The 18141-nt window shown below is 46.6% G+C and overlaps 1 protein-coding gene across 3 annotated transcripts in view; it reads left to right on the top strand.

Annotated features, from left to right (window-relative positions):
* The first annotated feature begins 2226 nt into the window (after positions 1-2226).
* Positions 2227-18141, top strand: part of LOC142573560 (uncharacterized) — a 30903-nt gene continuing 14988 nt past the window's right edge. Inside the window, exon 1 of one of the 3 annotated variants that reach the window (XM_075683029.1) lies at positions 2227-2291. Coding sequence is in view for 1 of the 3 variants with exons in the window: in XM_075683027.1 (XP_075539142.1) it covers positions 8105-8127 (23 nt within the window). In the remaining 2 variants the exon portion in view is untranslated. Of the gene's footprint in view, positions 2292-5514; positions 5728-8014; positions 8128-18141 lie in introns of those variants that run through there. The other 2 variants (XM_075683028.1, XM_075683027.1) reach the window with 2 other exon arrangements.

Genomic DNA, 18141 nt, shown 5'->3' with positions numbered 1-18141 from the left:
CTTGTTTGTGAACTGAATGAAGTAACACTTCTCAGCGTTTAAATGCGTTGCCCACGTGTCACACCAGCGACAAATCTTATCAACACCTGCATGCAGAGTAGTCAGTCATGCCATTAATGCACGTGACACAGGGTGATACACAACACAGTCGTCGGCGTACAGCCTGACGGAACACCGTAGATCAACGGTTGTGTCATTTATGAATACCAGAAACAATAAGGACCCGAGCACATAACCCTGCGGCACTCCAGACAATACATCAGCAGATTTCGGCAATACACTATTCGGAACGACATGTTGTTGGCGCGCGCTCAAATAATAAATCTTCCGCGCAATGTATAAACCTATTAAAGTAAATCATGTCGACTATTATGCTGGTAATGAAGTTGATGTTGCAGATGAGCATAAAACACTTCTTCGTTTTTTTTTCCACACCACTTTAGTCGGAACACTCCATTTAAGAACGTACCGTTATGTTCTGCAGAATACCAGGCTTGGCTTTACAACTACGCCAGTTACTACGTCAAGTCAGTATGCAAGACGCTGTCGGCTGTAATTATGGTCCTGTCGCCACGTAGATTTTTTCTCCCCGTAGGTGTTAAACTTCGAAGATATCGCGCACTATTCGCGTCTAATACAAATTAATGCTATTTAGTTTGGGCAACAGCAACCCAACCAAACATAAAAAATTCATAAAAAATTCTCACCTTGCAAAATAATATTAATAAACAAATAAAAAGGTTTCTTCGCTATGTTGCACACCTGCCATACTTGTCAGCTATGGGCCAGTTGTTTCGTGAATATAACATTATTTCAGGTACTAATTTGATGAGTTACATATGTTAGTTTTACTGTTCACGTGATTTGCTTAAACAATTCGTGTCAGTCCGAGCCGTATCGGCATGTAACAACGACATCTATATCATTCCATGTTTTCATACTACCGACAAATTACGCTCGTTAGAACACAGCCTCATGTATGCATTAAAACGGTACGCACACATAGTTTGGTGCATGCATAATTGCTATGAGGTTGCGTAACCATTTGTGCTGCATGCCTTAATGAGGTCCATTTAAAAGAACTTCCGTTTGTTCTGCACGCCCACTATACAGTTATCGCCCACTATACGCCCACTTACAGTTAGTATTTGGTACTATATAAAATGTTGTAGTATGTACTATGTTTGCTTAACTACCTTTATATTTTGCTCTCTTGATGTTAGACGGCCGCGTATGCATAATGTTACATTTATGCATAAAAAAAAGATGATGGCTGATAGCTGCGTCGGAAAGGAAGAGGGAAGACATCGACTCTGGCGAACAACAACATCGTTGCCACTCTTGAGCTCTGCTTCAAGACCAAATCAAACGTTCTCTGCACTTGTACAGTAGATTTGCCATACTTATATTAATTTAAGAGTTCATTGTATAGTTTTCTCCACAGCGGTATAATTGAGTGTTGATCGGATGTATTCGTACACTGCCATGAAAATGTTCCTAGGACTCTATCAAGCTGAATTTTGCAGCTGGTAGCGCAACTTAGCAAGCTTTACACACACACACACTCACACAAACACACACACACACACACACACACACACACACACACACACACACACACACACACACACACACACACACACACACACACACACACACACACACACGCGCGCACACGCACGCGCGCACACACACACACACACGTGTGTGTGTGTGTGTGTGTGTGTGTGTGTGTGTGTGTGTGTGTGTGTGTGTGTGTGTGTGTGTGTGTGTGTGTGTGTGTGTGTGTGTGTGTGTGTGTGTGTGTGTGTGTGTGTGTGTGTGTGTGTGTGACTGCAACACATAGTGGGGGTGTACTGGAGTGCACCAAAGAGGGAGGAAGTGTATGGAAGAGGTTAGAACATCCGCGTGCGCTTATTCCTAATATACGCGCCTACGACGAGTGACAGTGGCAAGTTGTCAAGTTGGCACAATGCGAAGTCCAGTCTTCAAGGACGCCGCGTCTATAACGGTCCGCGAAGCACGAAAACGGACTCGCCTACAGATGACGGGTTTCGACAGCGCCGGAAGGCAATTTCTGTTAATGCTGAAGGAAATTCCCGCGAACGCCCGAGGGAGAGAATGGAAAGGGCGTACCAGATGCAAGCGACGATGTACACTTTCGCTACCTGATCACAGGAAGGCAGGTGCAACAGACCGCACTTCGCGTCGACAGGCAGAACGCACAGTGGCGTGGGAAGGTGACCGTGTCGACCCGAGTTCCGAGCTTCGGCGTGTGGCAAGTGCATTCGGTACTGAGACTCTCTTACTTCTTATTGCTAGAAAATGTCAGTGTTGTGGAGACTGCAGCCAGTGGCAGTCGATCAGAGACCGAATTCACAAGGTTGTTCGCGCGTAAAATCAATTCGTGACTGCGCGCCGCCTTGATTGTGGTAGAATCTAGTGGCAATTTCGGCTACCGCGGGTGGCGGGCGCATGGGTTTCAGCAATTCACGAGCCACTTTTACGCGCCAGGTTTTGCGCGTCATTCTGCCCATGGTTAATTTGACTAACACCAACTTGTTTTCGCGATGCTACGCTGATTTCGAGATATTGCACGCCATTCTTTTGTCGCATATTAAGTTTATTTTGGCACCAAGTAGCTGCTAAAGGAGACCGCAGATAAGGGCTCGGTGTTCCCTCCGTGTCTTCTTGGTACGCCTTTGGAGGAAGCAGTTTAATACGCGAATTGTAGTAGACACTATACGATACCTAAATAATTACCTGAAGCAAGCAGTTGAATTGAGATAGAATAGAAAAAAGAGATGCTCGGAGATTTAACTTCAGGTAGAGCACCTTACAAGCAGACTAAACGATGGGTGATGAACTCCTGCAATGAACCATATCGCCAAGCTGAAATTATTGCTAGTGCCACAAAACTTGAGTTGTGAATTATGTAGCTCGGTCACCTGAATTCGCCCAAGTCTTTAAATTTGTTCTGCTTGGTACAAGTGCGTACACGCGATGTAAATCTAGCCGTGTTCTACTGTTCTCTCAGCGACTGTTCTCACAGGGTTCTCTCAGCATTTGAGAAAGAGGAACTAGATATTTGTTGGCTTGTGCGTCTCGAAGAATCGCCTTAACAGGACCACTCTAAGAGTCAGACCACTGACAGTCTTTACGCACCAAAAAACAGGGGCCGTATTACAGGTAATTAGTCTTTCGTAATTAAAGACATTTTGCAACAGGGTGCCGCTTACATGATCATTTCATTATCTACCAGAAGATTAGCTTACGAAACGGTGTTGCCTGTTATTGGCTTTATGAACCATGGTATCCAAGTCACCCTCTTTGCCACATATCGTTCACGTGAAACTACCTGCATGATGCAATCACTATAGTTAGTGTTCAGCAGCAGAAAGCCCTTAGCTGTCGAGGCACCGCAGGCCGGGGAGGGGATAGGCTGTGAGGTGAGTTACAGTAGTACAAACTATCATTCTGGGGGCTTGCGCGCGCAAAATTTAAGGGAATGGTATAAAACACACACACACACACACACACACACACACACACACACACACACACACACACACACACACACACACACACACACACACACACACACACACACACACACACACACACATATATATATATATATATATATATATATATATATATATATATATATATATAGTGTTTCAACGAACTCATTGAAAAATCTTTACAGGTTGCCTGTGGCATATATTACAATTCTAGTTGATGAGCTGGTCAACTCAAACTCGAAGCGGCGGACACTATTTCAACGAAAACTTGAAATGCGAAATCAACTAATTCACAAAAATTCACAAATTAACCTTTTAACTATACAGTTAAAACTCGATATAACGAAACCCGATTTTACGAAGTTCCCGATCTAACGAAGTAATTTTCATTCCCCGGAAACTACTCATGAGGTTAAATGTTGTCATCAACTCGAATTAACATAACCAGCTTGCATTAAACCCGATCTAACGAAGCTTTTTTAGAAATAAATGGGCAAGAAAAAGGATGATTTCTTTCTAATTTTGACGCAGACGGGTTTTCTTTCTCGAGCGTGCGCTCTCTAACGCTATTGCGTTAAAACATTTAGGCACCCTAGTCAGGGCCCTAGCTTTATTTTGACGAGGCTGCACGCCACGCCCATGCACGGAACAACGGACGCAGCAGTCGCTAGCGTTCTTACGTACCAGATGGCGCTAGGGGCGGCGGTAGTTGGGCCGGCCTCGCGGACTTTTTACACGCGCAGGCACGGGTTAGCGGCAAATACAATGTCGCAATACCTTTTGGGTGTCGCTAGGTTACAATTTTAGATTTCGAAGGACCGAAAAATCTCTTACTCGTTTTTCCGAACTTCCCGATTTAACGAAATAATTCGAGCATCGTCATCACTTCGTTAAATCGAGTTTCAACTGTAATTACCTTATGGTCCATATTGCAATTTTCAAATTCTAGCCGTGGAATTGCCAAGGCGGATCCACTTGGAACGAATTCTCAGTATATGACAAGAGTTTCGATATATTCCCAAACTTTGCGGAGAAATGCATTGGCGTTCTAGTAACTTTCTTAACAAAGCGTTGTTTTATGCATTGAAGCACACAAGTAACTGGAACGCCAATGCATTTCTCCGCAAAGTTCTGGCATTAATATCTCTAAACTGGTGTCATCCTGAGAATTCTTTCCAAGTGGATCCGCCTTACGAACTCGATCCACGGCTAGAATTTGTAAATTGCGAAATGGGCCCTAGGTTAATTAGTTAGAAGCTTAATTAGTGATTTTTAATTAGTCAATTTTGATTCTCAATTTTTTGTGCAAGTAGTGTCCGCCACTTCGGGTAGACCAGCTGATGAACTAGAATTCTGACATCTGCCACAGGCAACCTTAAAAAATTTTGAAAGTGTTCGCTGAAACACCCTGCGCATGGCTACCCGTAATGTACTAGTGGACCAGCGTGCAGCGCCGTAGGCGAAACTCCGCGAAAAGGTCCAGAGAGGTCAAGCAACCAGCTCGCAGTCGCTGGAAGACAGGCTTATGTTTCCTGTCACACTCAGGGCCGACACAATACTCCGCCCGCGAGAACAGCCCCTGCTTATTAAACGAGGTTTCGCTTAATAATAAGGAGGTCCGATCTGCTTCTGTGTGCTCTTTCCCAGGGAACCGTGTTGCGTTTCCTTCGCCTCCACCCAGAGCTCTAGGCGTTATTCCTGACCAGGCGCCGCTCGCGGTGGTGCATTTCCCGAAAGGCACTGCCGCGCTGCGTGAGTCAGTGCATGAGTAATAACCGCGCCGACTTGGCATTTCCCAGCGGCTGGACCCCGAGCGCAGTGGCCCCCTCCTCGCCCTTCATACGCAGGAGTGGCGGCATGGTCCTTGGGGGTGCGCGCGCGTTTCGTGCTTCCTTTGTTTTCTTCGCGCCGCCCGTCGGGAAATTAAAGGATTAGGAGGAGCGAGAGCACCAGCGGGCCGCGAGGGCGGTCGCAAACCGGTCGCCCTCTTTCTCCTTCCGGAGGTACGACGCCAAGGCCACGCGGCGCCCTTACCGCGGCGAGAGTGAACCAGTTTCGTTTTGATCGGCGCGCGCTTCGCTGGGTCAGTGTACCGGCGAAAGGCACCCACCACGCGCGCGCGCCGGAACGCTCCCCGCCGGGACTCCGCGCTGCCGCCGCCGCCACCGCACGACATCGTCCCGCAACCGCCGGCGCCCCACAGGTGAGCCACAGCACGGCGGATCCGTCCGCAGCGGCAGCGCCCTGCAGCGCGTGCTTCCGATTCGGGCTGGCCTCGGTTTTCGCCGAGCCAGAACGCGATGTCAAGTCACTGCCGCTGGGCGCGAGAACGAGAAAGATGAGAACTCTCCGTCTCGTGAACAGTTCTACGGTTCTCTCGTCAGAACCCTTCGATAAAGGCTGTCGGCGAATCGCAGCAGCGAGTGTCGTGTGACAGAGATGTTGCGCGATGCGTTCTTCGCGAGCGCGTCGCTTGCTTTCGCCTTGAATGTCTCTTCTCCGCTCGGCACGCACGCCTTGCGCAGCTTGCATGAGGGGACAGAGGAGACACCTCGCGCGCGAATGGGCGGTCGCTGTGAATGGCTGAATTAAATTTCATCGCGCGCACTTGTAAATGAATGAATACCTTAATTGCTGGCGTGAATGCCCCACTGTTTTGAGAATTTTCTTAGGAAAGCCGCGCGAGTCAAAGGACTATTTGTAGCTTTTTCTCTATCACACGCTCGAGGTCAATGTGCCAGCTAATTCATTCTACACTGTTATGCCTAGCTATTTTGTATTTGTTCCTTTCATTGTAGAGAAAAGACACTGCCGACGCCCACAGTGCATGCATGCATTAGCATATCCCGAACGTTGCAGCATTTCAGGCCCATTGCGTGTGGGGTTCAGTTGAAATACCTAGAATGAATGAATTAATTGCGGCACCCATGTCACCCACCCTCCCTCTTCCAATGAACTAAGATTATGCAAGGGTACGTCTGCAGAAGTGTATATTACGGGAAGTAAATTTTAGTGTGCTCTCGTAATAACTTACCAGATCACAGTAGAATATACTTCCCGTACGAATTGCGTGCGTTTTAACCAATAATCGTTCCTCTCTCTGGATGTGTTCTTGCGTTCGATGATTTCGCCACCCTTCGACAACGGTCTTGTCTCTTGGCTTGAGTAAAGAGCACGGCCGTTCGAGGCGGAAACACTGATGCGCACACACTATAATACTGTTACCCGGAGGTATGGTGGGCACTTGGGATCAGAAAGGCATGTTTATAATAACGATGCTGGATGACTCATCTTCGTGCGGTGCATGGTGAATGGGATATTAGCTGAAGCTTGAGTGATAGTCGCAGACTGCCTGGAGCGGTTCCAAGCCAGACCTGGCACGTCGTGCAAGTCAGCAACGCCCTCCGTCAGAGAGCGGCCATGAGCGCTGTAAGGCTATACCGCGGGCACCGGTCGCTCAGTGGAGAGCCAACGAATCGCGTATTCACAGCTCGCACAGACTCGAGTGCATGCGTAAATGTTCAAAAAACAAAACTTTCTCTATCAGCTCGGAAAAGTATTAAAAAGCCTCCCAAAGACGTTAGTACGTGCTGCGATACACAAACATGACTGCTTAATGTTTATCTCTTCGAGCACTTAAGTGTCTGCCTTGTTTATACTATTATTAAAAAAAAATGAGAGAGGGAGGGAAGCATTTGCTTGAAGCAAAAAGTGTAAAAGAAGGCTTTACTTGAAGAATAACAGCTGACCTTTTATCTCTATGGTATGGGGCATTAGAGGCAAAGCGGTGTGCATACTTCTCTAGCAACGAAAAACAAACAAAAACGAAACAAATAACGAAGTGGCCGTTAATGCACGAGAAAGACACACGTCCATGGAAATGTAACCTGCATTAAAAAAAAAAAAAATGCGACTCTCTGCTTTCGGGACGCGAGCAGAAAAATAACAAATGTCGGCGTGTTTAGCAAATTACCGCTCATTCGCGGAAAGAATAAAGAAGTGCACGCAACTGGAGTTTCACGAAACCTCAAGTCGAGGGTGCCAAACGTTAAAGGCAACAAGTCGACGGCCAACGCTTCGAGACGGCCGTTTGTCCGCGCCTCGTGCTGTTCAAAAATGGCAGCTCGCGCGTCTAGTAGCTACGTATAGCCCACTCACCACCAAGTTACGCGAATTTTCGCTTGTGCGGCGAAATGGTCACCAGCAGAGGCGCGACTCCACGAACATCGCGCGTTTACATGGCGTGGAATAACAGGCATTCCTTCACGTCATCGCTGTATAGCAAAACAAGCTAACAGCATCTTTTTTTTTCGCGTGCATCCAACGGCAAGGAAGGGGGGCATGAAAAAGAAAGAGAGAGAGAGTACGAGGACGAAGCGTCGAAGTTCATGGGCGCAAATTTCCGGAGCGCGCAGACTCAGCGCTGACGACGTGTGGCGCGCAGTGGAGCGCGCTTTCCGCCAATGCGCTGCGACTGCAGGGGTGTCGGCAGCGCGCGAAATGGGCCCCGTGGCCGCTGTATAAAGTCGGGCTGCCACCTCCCCACGTCGGCAGCCAACAGCGCTCGTGTACCGCGTCGAATGTGGAGGCAGTGCTACGGCGGGTGAGTTACGAGACCCGAATCACAAGAGGCGGCTATGCAAGCCTCGTTCCTTTCTTTCTTTCTTTCTTTTTTTCTTTCTTTCTTTCTTTTGTTATTTCTTTATTTTGTCAAGGCATAGTATCTCTACTCAAGGAGGCCTTCGTTCACCGTTTGCAGTGCCGCAGACTTTGTTAGAGCCGGTGCGTGCGATCCTAGCCCATGCAATGTCTGGCTACATATACGACAGGCCTGACCAGTAATGCGGCGTTGCTTCCACACGCGTTCGGTATATCTTGCGGAGCAAAGTGGCTCAAACGACGTGTCATAATAACACCGTTGGTCTGCAGTATAGTGCGTGCGTTGCTGGCGAGTGCCTCATTTAGCTACTTCAGTGATTTAGTGACTGTAACGAAAAAAAAGAAAAGGATTAACCAGCAGTGTGGCGTTGTTTTCAACCACTTTGCACACTTAGGCAGACACAAATACCATGAGCGTTAGGTTAGCCGTTACCGTTAGCTTAGCTTACGCATTCGCAATTACCACGTTCTGCGTCATTGCAGGTGCAATACCACCGCGATTTTATCGTCAAAGACATTTCAGATACGTGCAGAAACCATTTTACAAGTCGCTGAGACAGCAATACACAGGGACACAATGCGAACCACGATGAAGCAGCAGCTGCTTAACCTAGCCGGTCAGGACTTGTAGAAGCTATTCTAGCTTTGTATATCTGTGCTCGATTTCTTTCTGCTTTTTCATTACTTAATTTTCGTTTACGTTTCCTCGTGCCGTTTTTGCATCATTTCAATCGCTGTAATGAAAAGTAGTGAGCCCTGCATGTGACAGAGCTGACGCCTTCAACTTTCATTAAACTCTACCTCTCTCGCTGTTTCTCTCAGCTTGTTTCACCGGTCGCAGACAGCCTGCTACTAGGAGCAAAACGATCGCTCTCTGAAACCGCCTGTAAAAATTTTCCCTCGCATTACGTTAAAAATAGCGCGAGCATATTCAGCAACGAAAATTCAAGTTCCTTACCAAACACAGCAGCCCTCATTGTTCATATTCGAGTCACGGCACGATCTGCTCAGCGATTGCCGCGATGCTAGCACAGTGACCGCGATCAACTCCGGGTGAAGTCGTGTGCATCCGAGCGCTCACTTCTGAGTCTCCAAGAGCGCTGTCCTTGAGGCGCATATGTGTGCGCACGTCTATTGCGAAAATGGCAGCTATAGGAAACGGTAATGGCCCTTATTTGCGGAGCAGTAAGGACAATTACCCGGAATACCCATATATTTATCCTGGAATACCCCTATTGAATATTTAGCGAAGCGTGTTTACATTCATAATTCAAGATATATTTGCGGTGTATCCCTGAGAAAGGCCTTTTATAAGGCGTTGCGAGACTCTGTTATTAGGTATGGATTAACAGTTTACGGTCCTGCATCTCCTTACAAGTTCAACTCATTAAATTCAATTCTACGTAAGATAGCGGTTCTCATAGCATATGGAACACATTGTGGAGACGACCCATTACACATTATGAACCGCTTCAGCATGCTTGACGCACACAGATTAATTGTATTCGATGCTATAATTAAATACCACTACTCCACTACCTTCAAAATTGAAAATATTAAACAGAGACAATTGAGACATACAGAAAATTGCAAACTCCCACAGGTGTTCACAACATGTAGAAGGAGAACCGGTGCTTTTTATATTCCATTTTACTTCAATAACTTGAAAACTAAATTTTCTGCCAGTTCACTTAAATTTGGAATTTCATCAGGTCCTTCAATAAGCATTTGTACATTTAAAATGACGTGGAAAGAAGCGAAATATGTGCCCACTAAACGCTATTACTTAGCTGTACGCTGTTATCAAGCAGTGCGTCTGCACTTTTCTTTTTAACCCTCTTTTTATTATCAGGACTGTCAAAATTGTGAATATTTTCTTCTTTTTCCTGTGCTTTTGCCTGATACTGATACGTTTTTTAATGATTTTAATTACTTTGTTTTATGCGTGATTTACGTTCAATCGTACGATTACTTACGCATTAACTTTTGATCCAGTTGTAAAACTGTTCACAAGTTTCTGTGTAATTTCCATGGCTACTGTGTTTCACCTTTTTTTACTGATGACGGCCATTAAAAAAAAGTTAGGTGCTGATGAGCCGAGACTGCCCAGACACGCACACACGCAACAAGGCTTACGCGCACTGGAATTTACTTGGGCATATTTATTTGTGTCGAAATAAACATTTTATTCTATTCGATTCTAAGTAGCACTTGACTTAAACAAAAAGATACGGAATTTACACGTCGACACATCTCTCAGCACTGAAGACCTACTCTACGCAGGCAGAAAAAACAACAACGAATCGAGCCATTAGGTTACAAAGCTGGAATGCACTTCTGTATCAGACGCTAACGGCACTGCAGCCATGGCACCACGGGAGGCGACCTGCCGTATTTTCTTGGCACTGGCCGTAAGAGGATAGGAGTGCATCGGAAGAGAGAAAAAAAAACGATAAAAAAACCCCGTGAAGGTGGAATGGAGGCGACTTCGTGCGGGTCACCCGTGGGTCTCTGTGTCTCAGGCAGGGCACGAACGACAAGGGCCTCCAAAAATTGGCGGAAATATATCCAAAAAACCGGACGCACCCGTGAAAACTACCCCGGTTTGGCAACCGGTGAGGCACTCGCCAAACCGGTCACGCACACTTCAATCGCGCCAGCACCGTCTGGAGCAAAACCTCGGCGGCGACGCAATAGTTCGGATGTTTCCTTCGGTGAGGTCAAGAATCCCCTTGTCGCCGTAAAAGATTATATATATATATATATATATATATATATATATATATATATATATATATATATATTCAGACGCGTGTATCGTGGCATACCTATCATCGAGGCAATAGCTATACTGAGGCGGCAACGTTTACTGCAGGAAACACGATGTTCTCGCGTAAAGGGCGGCTCCGACGTGTTATCTCTCTGCAGCACAAAGTAACGCCAGTCCTATAGCCACACGGTCACTTGTCTCTTTATTCAGTCTCTGTCCGGCTAATTTACGGCAGCAGCGGCCGCGCCTCGCTGCTAACAGCGCGAGGGTGCTTTATTGCGTCATGCCGAAACGACTCCCGTAACGTTATCGCGGAGCACTCAGCCGCATTGCGCAGAAGTTGCGCCCGTCCTCTTGCTTCTTTCTCGAGGCAAGAGTTTGTCAAAAAACTGACGACCTTCTGAATTTTTTTGTCGGCGTTTATTTTCTCTTTGAATGAAAGAGAGAGAGAGAGAGAGAGAGAGAGAGAGAGGAACGTATGAGCAAAATAGCAACGTTCAAAAGAAAGGGGATACTATTCATTTTAATAACGAGAAGGAATTGCAGTTGGTTTCAGGCTAAGATTCGCAGGCATATGAGAACTCGTGGCCACTACTGGCTTTCCTGTAATGCGATGCGTTGCCGGATCGCAGCGTCTGGTGAGCTGAATTAGGCTACTAAGTCCCTAATACACTTAGTGCCTTTTTCCTTGCACCAGGACAACGGGTCCCTGCTTTAACTCCGGGAGTAAAAAAAAGAAAAAAATGGAGAGTAAAACTCACGGTCAAGTTATGACGAAGTGGAGACTAGTATAGGTTCGAAGATATATGGTGTGGTATTGTCGGCATTCAAAACTACGTGACGCTTTGGAGTGAGTTCGTCACCAGATCTTATTTGAAAACAAATGCACATTCGAAAAGAACAAGCGCAGAGACCCTTCAGCTTTCACAAAGGTTTTACCCTGTTCGTTGCCACATAGCGCTCGGAGTTACCTTATACAACTTTTCCGAGTACAGCATCGCCTGACCAAACCAAGTTAGAGGCGCGTAGAAAGCCCCCGCGGCTGCTGAAGTGTGACGGAAACGGAGAGAGAGATAACGACCGCCAAAGCTGCCAAGGAGGAATATGATCTGGCGATCTCGTGAATAAAGATCGCGCCAGTGGAAAGCACTCTGGCGCTACAGATATTCATCATCGCCCATGCAAAGCTTCGCACGTAGATTTTGTTCATCAGAGGTGACACGAGAGAGACGAAGGGGGAAAGGCAGGGAGGTTTGTCAAGGTCGTGCCCGGTTGGCTACCTTAGGTTTGGGAGGAGGGGTGATGCATATATAAGAAAAAGGAAAGCGTTGTAAGAAAGCTAATAAACAAGCAGTCTGTGTGAACATACTCGCAAGATGATGTGCCAAGCATGAGCAGCTATAGCTTTCTGGCGCGCTCCGCACAAGCTCATCCGAGTTGGACGACGCGCCCGTAGATCGGGAAAAGAGACGCTCACACATATGAATAGGCTCATTCCCTCTCGTGTGTATCGCACCCACTACACCACTTGAACAACACACACAAAGCCCCGTTTAAAGTTCAATCACAGATGTACGACATAACTTACCCCTTCAGACCACACGATTCTACATGGTAGTGTGGAATAAAATCGGCTTTACTGTGGCGCACAAATCTTGGCGGAAAAAAATGAAAGAATGACATAGCGATTATATCCGCAGTAATATTATTTTAGCATAGCAAAAAAAAAAAAAAGAGGTGTGCACTGTTGCACGAGTCTGCACCCTATTTTTGTTTAGTTCTCACTCCCTTTTATGATAGTTCACCGGGTAGACTTTCAAGTTACTGGCGAAGCACACGGTGGCATTTATAACCTCGATGTAAATGTTGCACATTTACTTTGTTAGCTTAATCTGCGCTAGAGGTGTCCGCGAACACCGTATGCGTGTCCGATGATTCAAGAACCAAAAGTGGTGAGAGAACTACGGCTCAGGTCGGGCTTCACCCTGTTAGTTCACCCTGCCTCGGCCGCCCATGTAGTGAGTCGAGCAAAAAGCTGGTTTTAAAGCACCGAACAAGGCACCTGCATGTGTTTACAACCTCTAAGCGAGAACTTCGTCTCAGTCGGTGGGCGTTCGGCTCAGATATACGAAGGCAGGCCCCACCTTGACGGAAGACGCCCGGAGGCGTAGGTTCCGCCACAGGTGTGCAGTGGCAGCGCGCCTGCCCAGTAGGCGCAAGGCGCCGGACGGCACGCTGTGCACGCCCGGTAGCGCCAGGCTCGGTGCGCTGCATTCGGCGCACGTAGCCCCATCCGTTCCGGCAACGCGACCTCCTCCCTCGGCAGCGGCTACGCAACGAGCCAGGGAGGCCCGTCGGCGCAGAGCGGCCAAAAATTGTTCGCTCCTCTTTTCTCTTTTGTTTTCTCAAGTTCGTCAGCGCAGCACTCTTTTATCTTTCCAATCTTCTTATATATAACGCAAGAACCATACTGGAAATTGGCACGATTGCTGGGGGAGGGGGTGGGAGGGAAAAATGCGGATCGATGTTGACCTTCATGTGAGTGTTTTACGAAAACTTGTACCGGGGCGTGTTATTGCTTTCCTTCCCCGCTAAAAGCGGCTTACGCGGTCATAGGTCTAGACTGCGCTCTGGTATGAGAAGCCGGGCGACAAAGCCACCGACTTGGCGATTTGGTAGTCTTTGATGACAGCAGCAGACAATTACGGCGTTCAGTAACGCCGAAGTGGACACAACAGCGGCGGCACACGACATTTTTTTTTTATCACGGACATGAATGACGCGTTTCATCTGTGCATTTGGGCATCCGGTAACACCGAGCTGCTTTTCGAGGCTCATTGTCGCTCTCTGCTTTGCGACCTAGTTCTCAATGAGGGCGAGCGGATGATGTCAGGACATGATTTCCAAGAAACCGCGCCGACGTTTCTCCCGGTAGAAGTGGCGGCTTGCGGAACGGCTGAGCAAGGGGCATGACTTCATTTCGGAGCAATTTGAAGCTAAGAGTGCATGCAGCCAGCAGCGGGGGTTCGCAATAACCTGCGTTTTCTTCTTATCCTGTGCGATAGAAAAGTGAAAACTTCGCAGATACATTGCTTGCTACGGCAGTAATATAAGCGAGAAAGCCGGGGATTTTTTTTACAACCGCGCTGCATCCGGTACAGGTCCCTCGTGCAGGGTATGTATACCCGCTGTTTACTTTCTGCGCTCTGTCTACCGTCCACTACGCGAACACATATATGGTGCTTGAAGAAACGCAAGCAATGGAGTGCGCAGGAGGCCGAAGTGACAACGTCGTAGATGCGTCAGCCTCGCTTGCACAAGAGCTATACAACGCGAACAATTCAGCCCAATGAAGTCTATTAGCTACCTCGCTCGCTCATTTAGCCACGTTGTGTTGAAACAAAGTCTCAACAAACATCTTTCCCTGTTCACTTGCGAGCCACGAAGATGCTTCCAGCCTTCCTCGACAACGAATCTTCAACGTTATTTTGGCCTATTTCTTCTTTCTGTCCACCTTCGCTCGTGCAGGGTAGCCAACTAGGTGTCTGTCTAGTTAACCTCCATGCCTTTCCTTAATTTTTTGTTCTCTCGCTCCCTAGCACAACAAGGCTTAATAAGCATGCCAATGCATGTGCGTGCGTGTATGAGCTCGTTTGTGCCCATTACTTGAGCGTGTTCGCGATGTGTGTCACCTCATTTTTCACTGTAAGCATTATGGCCAGCGCATGCCAGGCCTCCAGCCGAACTAACGCATCAAAATTTTGATCAAATCAACATATATCTCCCTTTTTCGGAAATATGTAGTGGAATGTGAAAGCAATTTTTGTAAGAAATGCTATGATGTAAGACATTTAGTCGTTAATTAACACTGTTTTTTTTTTGTCATCAAAAAAGAAAGCTTTGATAGGTTGATGGAGTCTTTCCGAAGCTGTTCTTGAGCTACGATACCACCTGGCGTTATTTGATGTGCACTGAAATCTCGCATCTTGTATCACCGCCCCCATCGGTATGCTGCCGCCATGGCAGGGGAATAAAACCGCGCACTAAAGGTTCGAGAAACGCCCCACACGTTTCGGAATAAGCCATGTTTTCTCGTCCATTCACTCGGATGTTTTTGTCTCGTATACGAACTTCATGACAGGGCAGTCGATTTCTTCCACGTGCAGTCAGCGCTTCACTGCTGTGTCAGCTCTTTTGTCTACCATACGTGTGCACCAATGAACTTATTCCCACTTTTGCTCGCGCCTATACATGATTTCCGTGCTGCTATTATTTCAAGAGAAATAGCACAGTCATCTGGTCAACATCAAAACATGTAACTTCTATCTTAAGGCAATAGTATATGGCTGCATCTACTGCTAGAGATGTATGTATGTATGTATGTATGTATGTATGTATGTATGTATGTATGTATGTATGTATGTATGTATGTATGTATGTATGTATGTATGTATGTATGTATGTATGTATGTATGTATGTATGTATGTATGTATGTATGTATGTATGTATGTATGTATGTATGTATGTATGTATGTATGTATGTATGTATGTGTGTGTTCGCGGTCGAGGCTCTCCTCGTCGCGCTAGTGGGCAACTATACTCAAGCTGAGGGTTGGGTGCGTGAACGTGCGCGAACGTTTATACAGACAAAAACGTGTGGCCAGCCCGTCGCGTACGTCTTGCGGCTGCTGCGAGACACTTCAGCACCTGATATGAGTGTCCTGCTTTCAGTGCGCAGCGCATGTCGCTAGTGAGAGACTATCATCTCTTTGGCCTGCGGTGTACGACACTCGACGGGTTTTCGTACCCCAGTGGTTGCGCATCTCGACGTGATCAGGCTCATCGAACTCTACTTATTTTTCTAGAGTTAACTAACTTAGGTTCAAGTTTGTAGCGTCGATACTATTTCTTCTATTTACCATTCTGTAGTTGCGTGACCTTCAGCGACCGGCCCCACTGTGTGTGATCTGTACAGTGTGTTCTACTTTATTCTTTTAGATTTGTCCTGTTGCTCTTTCTTTCCTCTTTCCTTCCCTCCTTCCTATCTTTCATTTCTGTTTTCCTGTCACCTCGTTTCTGAAGAATAGGCTAGGCGTCGTGCCCCTTCCGGTGGCAGTTGCCAGCCTGCTCCTCGCTTTCCCTTTCCTGTCAAATGCATATATGGTTTTCAAAAGAAATAATAATAATATGTTCTTCTCCCATCTGCATCTACGTATTAACTGGATAAAATTAGAAGAATGTTTTTTTTTTCAATCGCCAAGCATTTGAGCCCTTTCTTGTTCACAAAAGGGCGGCATGCAGATTTGCAATTTTTTTTAGGTGAAGTTTTGTTTTGATCAAAGACGGCGAACCAGTTTTACTCCGTAAGCACAGAAGCATTTGTTAATCCGTCTCAGAGCAACGAAATTTTTTACTTATAAGCTGTGCAGCATGGCTTGAGAACGCCGGGAAAGAAGAAAAGCGAGGCCTACCGGCTGGTGCTAATACCTCGGTCAACAAGGCGCGAGTAGGCGCTTATACACTCCCTGCATCAAGTAAGTAAGCAGACTAGTTAAACACACCGTGAAAGTGGTCCCTAGAAATGAGGATACCGTGACACCAAAGCACAGCGTCAAGATCGCCAATTACACTTGCACTCTGAATGGTTCCCAGCGTCGCGCTTGACGCTTTTGAACCACACATTGGGCCCACAAACATTCCAACATCGCCAGAAAAGAAAATGGAACGAACACACCTCTCGGTGCAACAAAAAGCACCGTTATATTATTATTTTTGTAATGTTATATAAAGAGTATACGCTTTCGTAGTGATTGAATGAATGATGGGGCAGACGGGGGCAAACAGCCGGACGAATCTTAGAGTGAAAACTGTTTCTTTTACGGATCGTCCGTAACAAAAAAAGATAATAAATTTTAACCCAACGAAAGACTCTCGAAAGACTCTCGAAAGACTCTCGAAAGACTCTCGAAAGAGTCTCGAAAGAGTCTCGAAAGAGTCTCGAAAGGCTTTCGAAAGTTCTCTTCGAGAACGAAGAATTCGAAATCCGGCGTTCCGCTGCGAGCTTACGTGCAGTGGGCAGCAGTGTATATGCCCTACTTTCTATAGCACAGTTACTCACATGAGGCGATTTCCCATTGGTAGCGCAGAGCTAAGTTTGGACCTCATAACCGATTCACAACTCCATCCGGTATTGTCTAATACAGCGTCAGCGAAGCCTTGCAGTTTCGTTTCGAGTAGCAAGAGCACAGAAAGCGCCGAATATGCCAGATGGCGCTAAGAAAGAAACGTATAGGCGCTCATTATGTAAGCCTGCTTTAAAGCCCTAGGCAACTGCCCCGTCGTAATGATCTGGTACTTCATTCTTGGAAATGTCGATGCACCATCCGTTTCAGCAAAGAGAAAGTAAGGGCAAAAGCGTTTTCTCTTCTTCCCTTTTTTTTAAGTTTGAGGGTCCGAAAGGAGTTATGCTCCAAACACACACAAAAAAAAATCGCCTAGAGCGGAGCGCCTGAAAGTTAAGTGCAATCAAACGTCAGGAATATTGCCAGAATGACATCGATGTGCTGCATACGCCTACCTTACGCATCGTGCACTTATTTAAAGCGGAGCTTTCTTTTCCTCTTATCCGGAGTTTGGCCCGTTTCCATGCCGGATATATTTGTGCACATATATAGACAACTTGGAACACTGGGTACGTGACCGTATAGTCACCTTGCTGCTGGCTGCTGCGTGGCCTAGCAGACAACTTGAGCCATTGGGTGCCCAAACAGACAACTTCGGCACGGGTATACGTTTCAACTGGGTACGTGCCCATTCGTGGCCAATCCCCCATAACGGATGTGCCACTGTGACATAAGGGGCATGAATCCTTAAACGCATTTGGATATGTGTCGTACTGCGCACGCACTTTTTAGCAACATTCTTCACTAGACGACGATGATGATGACGGTCTCATACTATTGATGGTACCCATACTGGGGGATCGGCCATGAATTGTGTGCTTGAACTTTTACTTAATGTTTTGAAATATTACATATTCGGTTTAAAGAAACGCACAAAAACAAACAAAAAAAAGAAAAAAAGAAGAACATTCAAAAACTTATTTGTTTAGTTGATTGTATGTAAGCGCAAACGGCATCAAACACGTCCCTGTGGCTAAAACCCGCAAGTGACGCACCTAAAGATAG

This window comes from Dermacentor variabilis, chromosome 1, assembly GCF_050947875.1.
Source record: "Dermacentor variabilis isolate Ectoservices chromosome 1, ASM5094787v1, whole genome shotgun sequence".
Lineage (NCBI taxonomy): Eukaryota > Metazoa > Arthropoda > Arachnida > Ixodida > Ixodidae > Dermacentor > Dermacentor variabilis.
Note: the sequence above shows the minus strand (reverse complement) of the source record. Positions and strands in the feature narration are given on the sequence as shown.